At 40.2% G+C, this 13,996-nt stretch overlaps 3 protein-coding genes across 3 annotated transcripts; all 3 read left to right on the top strand.

Annotated features, from left to right (window-relative positions):
• Positions 1-5,016, top strand: LOC113155125 (protein transport protein Sec61 subunit alpha-like 1). The gene is made up of 12 exons (XM_026349644.1): positions 1-89; positions 732-799; positions 918-983; positions 1,265-1,343; positions 1,429-1,560; positions 1,658-1,767; positions 2,022-2,175; positions 2,299-2,459; positions 2,585-2,782; positions 2,982-3,173; positions 3,263-3,339; positions 3,812-5,016. Exons 1-12 carry the CDS (start codon positions 83-85, stop codon positions 3,996-3,998), a joined length of 1,431 nt encoding a protein of 476 aa, XP_026205429.1. The 5' UTR covers positions 1-82; the 3' UTR covers positions 3,999-5,016.
• Positions 5,017-5,638: 622 nt separating this feature from the next.
• Positions 5,639-7,983, top strand: chchd4b (coiled-coil-helix-coiled-coil-helix domain containing 4b). The gene is made up of 3 exons (XM_026348607.1): positions 5,639-5,800; positions 6,407-6,505; positions 6,589-7,983. The coding sequence occupies exons 1-3, from the start codon at positions 5,779-5,781 to the stop codon at positions 6,942-6,944; spliced, it is 477 nt and encodes a 158-aa protein (XP_026204392.1). The 5' UTR covers positions 5,639-5,778; the 3' UTR covers positions 6,945-7,983.
• Positions 7,984-8,544: 561 nt separating this feature from the next.
• Positions 8,545-13,454, top strand: uroc1 (urocanate hydratase 1). The gene is made up of 19 exons (XM_026348604.1): positions 8,545-8,779; positions 8,869-8,999; positions 9,214-9,307; positions 9,381-9,440; positions 9,544-9,672; positions 9,783-9,844; positions 9,970-10,036; positions 10,194-10,337; positions 10,422-10,510; positions 10,951-11,013; positions 11,148-11,327; positions 11,419-11,516; positions 11,604-11,676; positions 12,017-12,206; positions 12,300-12,398; positions 12,490-12,589; positions 12,765-12,846; positions 12,932-13,031; positions 13,151-13,454. Exons 1-19 carry the CDS (start codon positions 8,654-8,656, stop codon positions 13,289-13,291), a joined length of 2,028 nt encoding a protein of 675 aa, XP_026204389.1. The 5' UTR covers positions 8,545-8,653; the 3' UTR covers positions 13,292-13,454.
• Positions 13,455-13,996: the final 542 nt, after the last annotated feature.

The following is a 13,996-nucleotide window of genomic DNA, read 5'->3' as shown; positions in this document are numbered from 1 at the left end:
CTCTCCTGCCTGTGGCTCAGTGAGGTTCAGTCTACTCAGATTTACCCCGTGGAGGAGCAAATAGCTGCACTGCTGGGACATCATGGGCAGTAAGTATCACTTCCACACTTGATTTCTATTAGACTAGTATTTAGAGCCCGTGTAACAAGAACCAAAATGCTGTTTTTAACTGTTTTTATCAACTTCTTTAGCTAACAGTGTAGTCGCTGGCATTGGTAGCAGGCGGCTAGCTTTCCTCGCTAGCTAGGTAGCTATTTGGTAGTCTTTTGTAGTAGTATAAACCTTTTTTGACCAGATATAATATGTGGATTCAGTTGGTTTACATTTATCCTAGCTGAATCTTTTGCTTTTAACGATCTTAAAAGCTCCACGGTGGTTCGTGTCGGCTGGAAACATGTTGTAAGCTAACTCGTTAGCCACTCATTCAAAGACACTGACAGTGTAGTGATGACGACGCATAAGACGAGCGGTGTTATACTGAGCCTGAGTCCTAAATCATCAGCCTGATGCCGCCAAGAAACGTTTAACAGTGATAATGTAGAGGTCTGGAGAAAAAAGCTGAATACACAGTGACACAAAATGCTTTATTTGACTCCCGATCTGCTTGGTTTTGGTTATTGTAAAATCAGATTTGCCTTGAGTCCGCCCCTCATTCACTGCCACGTCCCACTGATGAGCTGCTATTATTTCCAGTTCCTTCACTCAAAACACTCATGTTTGCTTGTTTCCAGTCAAATTCTTGGAGGTGATAAAACCCTTCTGTGCTGTGCTGCCAGAGATTCAAAAACCTGAAAGGAAGGTGTGTATCCTGTGATCAACCCGTCATTGTACTGGAGCATAAGACTATGAATAAACTTTGTGCTTGCTCTGCTTTAGTCGCCAGTTGTTAAACGTCTCGAAATGTGCTTAACAAACAGATCCAGTTCAGAGAAAAGGTATTATGGACTGCCATCACTCTCTTCATCTTCCTGGTGTGTTGCCAGGTAAGTGTCACTGTTAATTATAGTTGTCTAGTTGTTTTATTTTATTATTATATTAACTACTGTAACTACCAACTCCGAATGGCAATGCAAATATTAATGATTATAGTGTTTAATTTTTTTGAATATAAAAAAATAAAAACTTTATTGAACTACAAACTCAGTGTTTTTAATAATGTGATATGACTTGACAGGAGGAGCCAATTAACAATTGATTTTCACACTTGCTTGTTAATAGAAGCAATTAATTTCATGAATAACTAAAAAAAACATGTCTCCTCCAGATCCCCCTCTTTGGCATCATGTCTTCAGACTCTGCAGATCCATTCTACTGGATGAGAGTAATCCTGGCCTCAAACAGAGGTATTTATGTATCTAATAAAGAAATAAAGCATTATACACGTGTCTGCTCTCCTGCTCTCCTAATGTCAATATCTTCTTCTTCCAGGTACGCTGATGGAGTTGGGTATCTCGCCTATTGTCACCTCGGGCCTGATAATGCAGCTGCTGGCTGGAGCTAAAATCATTGAAGTTGGCGACACACCAAAGGATAGAGCCCTCTTCAATGGAGCTCAGAAATGTAAGAGAACTGACATCAGGATGTGATTTGTGAACACTTGGAGTTCAAATTTTGCAACGATGCCCTTGGTTTCTTTAACCCTATTCATGGTTTTCAGTGTTTGGAATGATCATCACCATTGGTCAGGCCATCGTGTATGTGATGACTGGTATGTATGGAGATCCATCCGAGATGGGTGCTGGAATCTGCCTGCTCATCATCATTCAGGTGAGAACATTAAGATTTTCTTAAATTTGTCCTGATTAAATTTCTGTTATTTCACTTAAAACGCAGTTATTTCACTTAAAACGCAGTATCTCAAAGAAACGTCTCATTATGTCGTAACAGTAAAATTATTGTTAGAATAATTAGAGTAAAATAAGCTCCCATGGTACTGGAACAGCTGTCCTCTAAAGGGCTTATACACTACTGTGTCAGTATTTTCCTTTTCAACTCACTGTATCTAATGTGTTTCTCCGCAGCTGTTCGTAGCTGGGCTGATTGTGCTGCTGTTGGACGAGTTGCTCCAAAAGGGCTACGGTCTTGGTTCTGGGATTTCCCTTTTCATTGCCACCAACATCTGTGAGACGATTGTCTGGAAAGCTTTCAGCCCCACAACTGTGAACACTGGAAGAGGTGCGACACTGTAAAGCAGAAGTCGTTGAATATGCAGTTCTTACTCGTATAAATACAACAGCAGTCGATTTTCTGATCTTCACAGAAATGTGCTTATGATTTTGTGACATTCTGTGTTTGTAGGCACAGAGTTTGAGGGAGCAATCATTGCTCTTTTCCATCTGCTGGCCACACGAACAGACAAAGTCCGTGCCCTGAGAGAGGCCTTCTACAGACAGAACCTGCCCAACCTCATGAACCTCATTGCCACAGTATTTGTCTTTGCTGTAGTGATATACTTTCAGGTCAGTTGCTGTCAGTTCTTTTTTGACACTTTTAACCACTTGAGGTCTAAAACAGACATGATTGTAAAAGTTGGAACTTCACTATACATGACTGAATTGACCTTTATATCCACTTATTCTCCCAGGGATTCAGAGTGGATCTGCCCATCAAATCAGCTCGCTACCGCGGCCAGTACAACACCTACCCCATCAAGCTCTTCTATACCTCCAACATTCCCATCATCCTGCAGTCTGCCCTGGTCTCCAACTTGTATGTCATTTCCCAGATGCTTTCCACACGCTTCAGTGGCAATTTCCTGGTTAATCTGCTTGGAACTTGGTCTGTAAGTAAAGTTTAGTCTGAGTTTTTCACACAATGTTCAGTCGAATGAACGAGTTCATAATGCAGAATATCACCTTCAAATGCACAGTCTTACTGTTTATCATATATTGACTTTGGAAACAATGTATGCTTCTGTGATCTTATCGTTCGGTTAATCCTAGATAATGGAAAATGTATTTTTTATTTTCTTATGCTTGCAGGACACATCGTCAGGTGGTCCAGCCCGTGCTTACCCAGTGGGTGGACTCTGTTACTACCTCTCTCCACCAGAGTCATTTGGCTCCGTCCTCGACGACCCGGTTCACGCACTCATCTACATTTTCTTCATGCTTGGGTCATGTGCCTTTTTCTCCAAAACTTGGATTGAAGTTTCTGGTTCCTCTGCTAAAGATGTAAGTTGTAGCTGCTTTCTACCAGGTGCGGTAACACGTCTTTTTAAAATAGACCATGTTTTAAAGGTCTGTTTCTCACCATCATCCAGGTGGCTAAACAGCTGAAGGAGCAGCAGATGGTAATGAGAGGACACAGAGAAACTTCAATGGTCCATGAACTAAACAGGTAAAAACAAAAACATTTTCACATACACATGTTTTGTGATCATCGTCCACATTAACCTCATTGTGTAAGATAGGAATTTAACATGAAGCCATAGATAGTTTCTGCCTATGAATGTATGTTTGACAAAGTAATCTAAATTAAAGTTCAGTAGCTTTATCTCAGCTTTCAATCAAAGGTCATGGCTCATAGGTGTTCAAGTAGTTTGAGATGATTTTGTCACTCACTGATCCCAATGTCAAAAAGTGCTTTATGCTCATTTTTGTATATAACTGAAAACTGAATTGTTTTCTTTTATCTTCACTTTGGATTAATATTCTACATGCATTTACATTTCACTCAATAAGTGCATTTACACGCACTTCAGTAAGCAGTATGCAACATTTAAAGAAATTGGTTAGCACAGCCTTTGTTTCCACTCATAGCATCGATTGTCCATTAAGGTTCCTCTCAATATCTCTGTTTTGCTTTCTAGGTACATCCCTACGGCTGCCGCCTTTGGTGGTCTCTGTATCGGTGGTTTGTCAGTAATGGCTGACTTCCTTGGAGCCATTGGTTCTGGCACCGGTATTCTGCTTGCTGTTACCATCATCTATCAGTACTTTGAGATCTTTGTGAAAGAACAGAGTGAAGTAGGCAGCATGGGAGCCCTGCTCTTTTAGAAAAGTCAACAATCTCCCACCTTCTACCAACTTTTATTAGGACCACCAACCTTGCATTTATTTTACAACTGCGTGAAGCCCGTGCATTATCAGCTCTCCAGTTCCAGGATGTTTAAGGAATCTCTTCAGGACATTCACCTGAAATGGGACATTGTGAGGTGGTAGGGCTACACAGCTTGTTGCTCCCTCAACTTATCTTCCAAAGTAACAAAGACATTTCAGTTGTACTTCATCAGATTTTTTTTTTTTTACTGAAGTCAAGTCAATGCTGCCTAAGATTCATTTATAGGCTTCTTTGGTGTAATAAACGAAGTCCTGCACAGAGAAGAGAGCACTTCAGTATGCAAGCATACTTGACTTGGAAGATGGTGGTCAGCTGCCTGCTGTGTGCATACAAGTACTCAATACAAGTACTCCTGCTTGGTGTTGCAGTAGTTTCTACATTTGCTTCCAACTTTATTTTTCTGTTAGCCTGTCAATCAGGTAAAGGTGTGGACCAGAAACTGACTGGACTCTGAGTCAAGTACTGTATATTTACATGATGTTTTTTGTTTTTTGTTTGGTTGGTTGGTTGTTATTTCTTTTGTTTGTTTGTTTTTTTGACCCCGTGTTATAGGTTTTATTTCTCAGCAGGGTCTTGAAAAAAGAGGATGTGGAGCTCACATTGGGTTCTGCCTGTCAAGTTAAATCTCTCATCTTATTCATCTGATGTATATGTCTAAAAGGGGTTTTCACTGTTTTAATGTATGGCATTCCCAAGGAGTTGCAGTATTAACTCATGACACATTCATTCTTGTTACCCACTTGCAAAGTTTATTTTGCTTGAAACATACTTTCTTTAATTACTTTTTTTAGACTCTGCAATTTATGATTTTCTGTACATAGGCCATGCATTGATTAACTATGAATTTATCTTAAGTGTAAGATAAAGTCTTTTGAATATGTAAAAATAAATACATTTCAGAACAAACTTATAGAAAAACACATTCTCAATAAAAGTGTTTATGGAGAAATGTTACAGCTTGTGTTTAGTCACCTGGGGAGTTCTATACAGGTGTGTTATCGGAGCTTTTTTGTGATTATTAATATACAGTTAATGCATTTAACATATTCTGATGTTTCGTGGCTATGATTCTCACAGCCTGTTTGTCTGCAGAGTTTTAGCAAATATGCTTTGCTGCTGTTAAGACTCACTCCAATAGACAAACTTTGAGTTTGAATGAGGGATACAGGCAATGTTTTGAATGCATATAAACATTTAAAACTCATGCTGCTTTTGCAAACCAGTACCAACAAGATAAGTTATACCTGCTGTTGTCATACAGTATCTTTCCAAGTAATTGTTGTGGTTGCTGCAAGTTACGTGTATTAGATGGATATAGATATCTGTATCTATATAGATGTATCTATTAATATAGTGCAGAAATGGATCTGAAACACCAGAAGAGCCATTTAAGAAATATAATACAGTTTCAACTTTTCATCATTCATTGTTTAAAAAAAATATATGTAATAACCATCATTCAGCGGAAAATACTAATATAACATTTTGCATGCAGTGTTACGAACTGTAGGGGGCAGCCTTGCGCCCCGGAGCGCCTGCGCTACCGGAAACAGGAAACAGAAGAAGTATTGCTGCTTCCGCACCGTGTTCGTGTTAAACCACTGACGTTCACACGTGTTGTGTTTTGTCTCAGTTATATTTGTTATCCTCTGTTTTTAAACCAGCCGTATTGCACTAAATCAGACAGAGGAGATTTCTCTTTTCCAGCGTGAAGAAATGAGCTCAGTCAGAGAAGAAGGTAATCAGCTCGAGCTAGTCGGCTAACTTATGTGGAAAGCTAACACTGACGTTTATACCATAGGTACAAATGAGAAATGAATGTTGTGGTTATTTACACGGTCTCTAAAATGTATTAACATGCCTATGGATGAGACAGGATTTAAATGTAAAAATGTGAACTCTTTGCATCCTGACTGAGCGAGTCTGTTAGCTAACTGCAACCAGCACAGTGTTTAACCTTGACCTGCATCGAGGTGCAGCAAAGTCGCAGCGTATTAAAATGTCTACAGTGTTTCATAGAAAGACACTGAGTGCACTCACACCAGCCTGATCTCTAATTAACTGGTCCAATATTGGAAGACTGAACTGAACTTCACTTAAGTGGAATTATGGAAGTACTAGATTTGAAACAACTTTATAATTGTCTCCATTAGAAATCAGAGGGAAACATTTTAATACATTTCCTTCATTTGACCTTTGTCAGTGTTGCAACACTGCACATGGGCTTAATACGTTCCTCTAAATCTGTAAACATTTAACATAAAAACAAATAGTTCACAAAATACAGAAGAATTGTTAGATATTAAACCAGAGATTTCTGCCTTTTTTGTGTTTTACGCAACAGGTAAAGACCGAATCATCTTTGTCACCAAAGAAGATCACGCAACACCCAGTAGTGCGGAGCTCGTAGAGGAAGATCCAGATGACCCGTACGAGGAGCAAGGTGAGGAGCTGTAAAATTGTGGCTTTGTTGGAGTTTTAAAAACTCAAGTTAAGTATCCTGCTTAAACCCTTATCTCATCTTAGGTTTGATTCTTCCTAATGGAGAGATCAACTGGAACTGCCCCTGTCTGGGTGGAATGGCCAGTGGTCCCTGTGGGTCCGATTTCAAGGACGCCTTCTCCTGTTTCCACTATAGTAAAGAGGAAGTAAAGGGCGCTGACTGCCTGGAGCAGTTCAGGGCCATGCAGGAGTGTATGCAGCGTTACCCAGAGCTGTACCCACAAGAAGACGAGAACAAGTCCAATGAACAATCATCAGAAACAGAAAAGACCTCACAAGACTCTGCATCTGCAGAAACATCAGGGGCAAACTCAACATTTGCCACTGAGCAAGACACTAATACTTCACAACCCAATACAGAAAAATCAGTGGAGAGTTAATGAAAAACCCTGGTGGCTTTGAAGTCCAACTGAAATCACATTCAGAAATTCCTTTTCGCAGAACAATACAATTATTTTTATTTTTATTTTGCTAGTTTATTACTAAGATAAAATGGCTGTCTTCTAGAAAATCAGAAATGCTTGTTTTGCTCTCAGACGAGTATTAGTGTTGACAGCAGCAAACAAGCAGAGACAAAGAAAAAGTCCTGCCTATACAGTTAGTACAAGCTGTTTGCCTGTACAAGCGAAAAGCTTTTTCAGGATTAAGTCTGTGGCAACTGCTTTATTTAAATAAGGTGAAAAATAAAAGGGATTTGATTGGTCATATGGGAACATGTGCTTCATCTACATGGAGGTAAAACCTGACATTGCTCTACTGGATGAGGGTGATGAGTACAATTGTGAAACCAAAAATTCCAAAGTATAAACCTCAAGATTATGATTTGTTTTCCTGTAAGGAGAATGCAGGACGTGATTTACAGAGAGAGTTTGTCCTCTGTAGTAGAATGAACATGTGATTTAATTTCAGTTGGACTTGAAACATTTTATTTATGATCATGATAGATTTATACGTTTGTAAAAACTAATATAATGCGGTCAGTGAGAAGAATATAGAGTTTTAAAATTCAGTTTATTACATCCCACGTTGGATTCAGGTAAAACAGGGCTGAAGAACCTTTGGACCAAGCAGAGTATCCATACTGAGATTTTGTCTTACTCTCAGCAGTTCTACTTGCTCATGCTGTTCTTGTTTTTTTGTTTTCATGTCCCGGCTAAAACCATAATATTGCAATGTTTTATACATAGCTGTTATATTTTCATATGATGGATGACATATAAGATTTTAAATGTACACTGTGTCATACATTTATTATACTAATGTTACTGAAAACCTAAAATCTGCAGTTGGCCTTTATCCTGTGGGACAGATTGAAACCTTTTACCTCACTGTGAAACTGGTGCGTAACACAGGGCTGATTGAAATGACTTGAAATGAACATTGTTCAAAGTATAATAATAAAATGTATGATATCTCTTTGGTTTTTGTGAACCTCTTACATCTTCTGGGCCGGACTTTGCTGTGACCTTATACTGGTCTCAAAATATTGTAGTCTACGTCTCCACTGACAGCAAGAGCCAATGTCTAAATATGTCTCATGAGCAGCAAGCCAAACATACCTGTGTTAATCGCAAACAAGTTACCTAAACTAATAACTCACACATTACACCTTCAGTCTTCTTCTCTTTCCACGTCGTTCAAACACAACATGGAGAGTACAATAAGCAGAGAATTAGATTTGAAAACATATTATCAAGGTTTCATCCATCATGCAGCTACAGTTAGTGATGGAAATGTTCTGTAAAAGTGAAATCACACGGTTTTACTTGATAGTTGACATGTTCAAAGATTCTGGCATGCACATTTTAAGTTAGATATCTAAGCATCAAGGGCCAGAGGTCTGTGGCACTGTTTGTTCTCTAAACTCTCAGGGATCAATAATTACCAAACACCCTCTCTATCTGTGGCATGCCATTGGTGGATTGTGAAGGGCAAAGGCATCTAAAAAAGCAAAGGTTCAGTAAGACAAAGAGTGTTCGCCCTCCACTCTTTACAGACACAGTCACAGCAGTGAGGCTGACGGCTACAACCAGTCTGATCCATGTCTTGAGGTCTGTTCAAGTGTTCAGGACATATAATATTCAACAGGATGTCTACTTTAAAGGACATATGCAGTGGTTTACCCCTAGATCCTTTACCACCTAATCGAGGAAGAGATACTAGCGTGCCTCATGCACCTATCCGGACCCCCAACCTTACAGCAGAGGAGGAGAGGGTGAGTATACACACTAAGAGCTTGTCGTGAAAGAGAATTGATTGAAACACTGTGTTCACTAACTTGCTGTAAATGCGTCTTTCCTGCAGTTGGCGCTGAGAAATGCTCTGCGTTATTTCCCTCCCTCCCATCACGAAACACTTGCACCCGAATTTGCCCAGGAGCTGCGGCAGTACGGACACATTTACATGTATCGCTTCTGCCCCACATTACGCATGAGGTGAGGCAACCTGATAGTGAGATCTGCAGCCATATTAATCTGATAAATATTGGCTGGCGTTCTTTAAAACTGTATATATATGCAATAAAATGTAGATTTGTGCATGCACACAGACACACTGCCAGCATTCACTGGACCTCTGCCAGTCCAAAGGCCTCAGATAAACATTTCAGTAATTGTACTACAAATTATTTTCCTTCTTGTCTTTCCTCAGAGCATACCCCATAGATCAGTACCCATGTCGCACTCGACAAGCAGCCTCTCTCATGCTAATGATCATGAACAACCTGGACCCAGCAGTTGCTCAGGTGAATTTCCCGGGTTAATTTAGTAAAGCTATGTTTTGTAAATCCACATGACTTCATGGTTTTTATCCTTCAGTTTCCCCAGGAACTTGTGACCTATGGAGGGAACGGACAGGTGTTCAGTAACTGGGCTCAGGTAGGCTCCAGTTAAGATTATTATGTTTTATGATAGGTGTGTATGCGAACCACACAATAGATGAATACCGCTGGTTTGTGTTTGTGTGTTTATGTGAGTGCAGTTCCTCCTGGTGATGCATTACCTAAGTCAGATGACAGAGGAACAAACTCTGGTCATGTACAGCGGTCATCCCATGGGCCTGTTCCCCAGCCTCCCTTCATCACCCCGTGCCATCATCACCAATGGCATGGTAACTGCAGAACACACACTACAAATAAATGAATAAAGCCGTATTTTCAGCCCATGCATCTCAGTGCACTGATGTATTCACCACTTCTTTTTTTTTCTTGCATCACTCAGGTTATTCCTAATTATTCCTCTAGAGAGCAGTATGAAAAGATGTTTGCCCTTGGTGTTTCAATGTGAGTTTTTAAATGAGTTGGTTTCTCCATTATTTGTAATTAGAGTAATTTGACAATTTACAAAACATGTTGCCATATTAAGCCTATTATGCAGAAGCTTGTGTAACCTCCTTTTGTTGTTACAGGTATGGTCAAATGACGGCAGGCAGCTACTGCTACATTGGCCCTCAAGGAATTGTTCATGGCACTATGGTTTGTAAAAACTAAATGAAAGCTCACACAGCACCCAGTATTTCTACTTGCAAAATGTGCTTTACTTCAAATGAGTGCTTCCCAACCAGGGAACCTGGACCCTCTTTGAGCATAAACCTGTCACAAGATGCAATATTCTTTGTGTTTTTCTGTGTAGCTGACTGTGCTGAATGCTGGTCGGAGGTACCTGGGATCCGGTGACTTGAGGGGCCGGGTATTTGTGACCTCTGGCCTGGGGGGCATGAGTGGAGCTCAGGCCAAAGCTGCAGTCATTGCTGGCTGTGTTGGTGTCATTGCAGAGGTCAGCTAGCAATCCGTTCATTTCGTTTTAATCCTCGCTGACGGGACTTTGTGGATGTGATTGTGGGGATTTTTTTCTGTGTAGGTCGACGAGGCTCCTCTTAGAAAGAGGCATGATCAGGGCTGGCTGATGGAGGTCACCAGCAGCATGGAGCACTGCATTAAACGTATCAGGTAACAGAGAGGAAAAGATCATTCATTAACTAAAAGTTTCCCAGTGTCCAGACCTTTGTTTCGATTAAGCTAACAACCAAAACACTTCAGAGCTAAATGCAAAAACTGAACCCTTTAATGTTGATACATGTGTGAAATGTGTAACTAGCATTTTTTTTTACTGCCGTTGGTCAAGCTGGAGCGAATTTGAACAGTTTGTAATAATTTGTTGTTAAATTGCATCTATATAGGCACAGTACAATATTTCACTATTTTCATTTTGAAGAGTTGTAGTGTAAAATGATGTAAAATGGAAATACCAAACTAAAGTACAATACTTACCATCTTAATATTGTTCCAAATAATAGAGAATACTACAGTTTAATACTAACTCCTACAACAGAGCTTCTCTACTATGACATACAGCAATTTTCATGTATTGATTATTTTGTGTCTTGCAGAGAAGCGAAGAACTCCAAGACTGCCCTCAGTCTCGGTTACCATGGCAACGTCGTGGACTTGTGGTGAGTGAGATGTAAAAACTTTCTGTCGTATACAGATCAGGTTTGCAGCAAAAAAAAAAAAAAAAAAAAAAAACCCACCCTTCAGTTTCACCGTCCTGAAAGTTTTGTTCCCTCTTTCTAACTTCTCTTACCAGGGAGAGGCTGGCGTTGGAGTATGAGAGGACTGGGGAGCTCCTGGTGGATCTGGGATCAGACCAAACATCTCTTCACAACCCATACAACGGAGGCTATTACCCAGTCCAGCTCAGCTTTCGCCAAGCGAACCAGCTCATGTCAACAGATTCTAACCGTTTCTGTGGCATGGTCCAAGAAAGGTTACGTGATAATACTTTGTTTTCTGCAATATACTGGTCTAATAAGCTGAAAGATATAGTTAACTCAATGATAGTTTTATGTACTTTACAGCCTCCGAAGACACATAAAGGCCATTAACAAGCTCTCTGATGCAGGTATGTTCTTCTGGGACTATGGCAATGCTTTTCTCCTGGAGGCCAAGAGAGCTGGTAAGTCATTTAGCACACAAACAAACAGGCAATTATCATTCAGTCAGTTTTCCAGCAATAACGAGACGTGTGTGTATTGTTTTATAGGAGCAGACGTAGACAAATTTGGTGGAGGAGCAACAGAATTTCGATATCCTTCTTATGTCCAGCACATCATGGGGTGAGACATTTTCTTATCACTTGAATCTAACATCAATCTTGTGATGGAAGTTTATCATACTTTCCTTTAATAATTAAAACATTGTACATGTAGAGTGTGAAAATATATATATTTCTGAACTTGGAAATAAAATTGAAGATGATAATGTTAAAGTCAAACAAGTCCAGAAACTTGGAGAATAAATAAAAGCTGGTAAGTGGATATTGACATGAAATGATTTTGTCAAACTGTAGGTCTAATAATCTAATCTAATCTAATACAGATGGAACAATAAACTTTCACTACCCCATCTTTTTTGTTTATTGTTGTTGTTAAATAATTTATTTTGCCTTTGCCACAGGGACATTTTCTCATTGGGATTTGGCCCATTTCGCTGGGTGTGCACATCTGGTGACCCCCAGGATCTCGCTGTGACGGACGACATCGCTGCTGCAGTTCTGGAGGAAATTGGTGCCAGTGTGTCTGATCGTATCAGACAACAGTACAATGACAACATCCGCTGGATCAGAGAGGCTGGAAAACATAAAATGGTCAGAAACCTCACGAACGATGCAAATCACACTGACTAAAAATATAAATAGGTATATAAATAAGGATTTCTTCTGTGTATTTTCTTTGTGTAGGTTGTCGGATCCCAGGCCAGAATCCTCTACTCTGACCAGAAAGGAAGAGTCTGCATTGCTTTGGCGATAAACAAGGCTATTGCAGAGGGAAGAGTTTCAGTAAGAGAGAACATGAATTTCATGTCTGCTGCAGACTGTGTGGGATCACAATGGATAATCAATGCTGTCTTTTGTTGTCTCTCTTGCTCAGGCTCCTGTGGTTATTAGCAGAGACCATCATGATGTTAGTGGCACAGACAGCCCCTTCAGAGAGACCTCTAATGTCTACGATGGGTCTGCCTTTTGTGCAGGTATGTGCTGTTCATTAGGGCTATGCACAACTACGTGTATGTATGTTAGCTCTCAAAGAATCTGTTTCTAATTACTACTAACTATAGTCAAATTACCTGTGATTGATGTTTTCGGCATTGCCCTCCAAGTTTTAACTGTGCATGTAAGTGAAAGTGGCAGTTTTCCCTCTTACAGATATGGCAGTTCAGAACTTTGTCGGTGATGCATTCAGGGGCGCCACATGGGTGTCCCTGCACAATGGTGGTGGGGTCGGCTGGTAAGTTTGGCTAAATATATGGTAAATAGTGGTTTATTGAATTAAAACAAAGTTGAGTGATTGTGTTTTTATGTGTGACCCATAGGGGCGAGGTCATTAACGGAGGGTTTGGTTTGCTTTTGGACGGCTCAGCGGAGGCAGCAAAGCGTGCCAATATCATGCTCAACTGGGACGTCTCCAATGGGGTGAGACTGTAAAAGGGAGAACGGCATGATTTGTTCCAGTCTCACTCATCATTTACAGTGTGTTCAGGTTGCAGATATTTGCTGACTGCCACTAATCCTTGTGTTACTGCATGCTGCAGGTGGCTCGTCGCTGCTGGTCTGGAAACTCCAACGCCTATGAGACCATACAGCGCACCATGGAGGAGCACAGGCTGCTGCGTGTCACCATGCCCTTTCCCGTCCAGGATGACCAAGTGCTGGACCGTGCCCTGCAGGGATAGCCAGCATTTTAGCATAGGCTAACAACCAGCTGCTGCCACACAGCAGAGGAAACCTTCAGCTGTAATCACTTCACCAGAGGCCTGCAACATATTTTACCAGAAATACTGTAGTAGATAAATCACTGTCATCGTTGTAGCATCAATACACTGAATGGAAATACAATATCACTGTGTTTTAATAATTTATTATGCAGGAATATATTGTTTAGTTTTTGTGCTGACAGTTAAAGTGAAAGCATGAGTCATTTGTAGGCTTTTAATCTATGAAACCTATGAGCCAATCAAAGTGAAAATGCAGGTTAATGGTTACAAACCTTTTTTTAATTAATTAATTTTTTGTTTGTCTTATATTTTATAAAAAATACATATATGGTTGTTTCTATCAGTCAATGAATGGTCTACATTAACAGGTTGAATTCAGTCTGCACATGTGTCTGGTCACTTTTTAATTATCAACAATCACTTTGCCAAGCAGCCAGTTCACTGAGACGATTCTCCAGTATTCATGTGTTAAGAATGAAAAAGCAGGTAGACCACACATCATCATCTTTAGCTCTTCAGCCCTGCACATAGACTATGTACGCAAAACGTTGATTTCGGATCATAACTTGAGGTGTTTTGCTCTCCTCGCCGGGACTCAGCCGTGCGTCTTTACGCGTGGTGGTTCCTTTAAGAAAACAATGAATGGTGAATGAATTTGAGCTG

The sequence above is a fragment of the Anabas testudineus genome, chromosome 5, assembly GCF_900324465.2.
Source record: "Anabas testudineus chromosome 5, fAnaTes1.2, whole genome shotgun sequence".
Taxonomy (NCBI): Eukaryota; Metazoa; Chordata; class Actinopteri; order Anabantiformes; family Anabantidae; genus Anabas; species Anabas testudineus.
This window is presented reverse-complemented; position numbering and strand designations above follow the sequence as displayed.

What these genes read in the sequence shown, in the direction of transcription:
- LOC113155125 (XM_026349644.1), top strand. An exon ending in AATCCTGGCCTCAAACAGAG is followed by an intron (nt 1,344 to 1,428) that starts GTATTTATGTAT and finishes TTCTTCTTCCAG; the next exon opens with GTACGCTGATGGAGTTGGGT. An exon ending in CTGTAGTGATATACTTTCAG is followed by an intron (nt 2,460 to 2,584) that starts GTCAGTTGCTGT and finishes TTATTCTCCCAG; the next exon opens with GGATTCAGAGTGGATCTGCC.
- chchd4b (XM_026348607.1), top strand. Translation starts at nt 5,779, where the DNA reads ATGAGCTCAGTCAGAGAAGAAG. An exon ending in GAGCTCAGTCAGAGAAGAAG is followed by an intron (nt 5,801 to 6,406) that starts GTAATCAGCTCG and finishes TTTACGCAACAG; the next exon opens with GTAAAGACCGAATCATCTTT. An exon ending in TGACCCGTACGAGGAGCAAG is followed by an intron (nt 6,506 to 6,588) that starts GTGAGGAGCTGT and finishes ATCTCATCTTAG; the next exon opens with GTTTGATTCTTCCTAATGGA.
- uroc1 (XM_026348604.1), top strand. Translation starts at nt 8,654, where the DNA reads ATGTCTACTTTAAAGGACATATGCAGTGGTTTACCCCTAGATCCTTTA. An exon ending in TATGTCCAGCACATCATGGG is followed by an intron (nt 11,677 to 12,016) that starts GTGAGACATTTT and finishes CCTTTGCCACAG; the next exon opens with GGACATTTTCTCATTGGGAT. An exon ending in TGGGTCTGCCTTTTGTGCAG is followed by an intron (nt 12,590 to 12,764) that starts GTATGTGCTGTT and finishes TCCCTCTTACAG; the next exon opens with ATATGGCAGTTCAGAACTTT.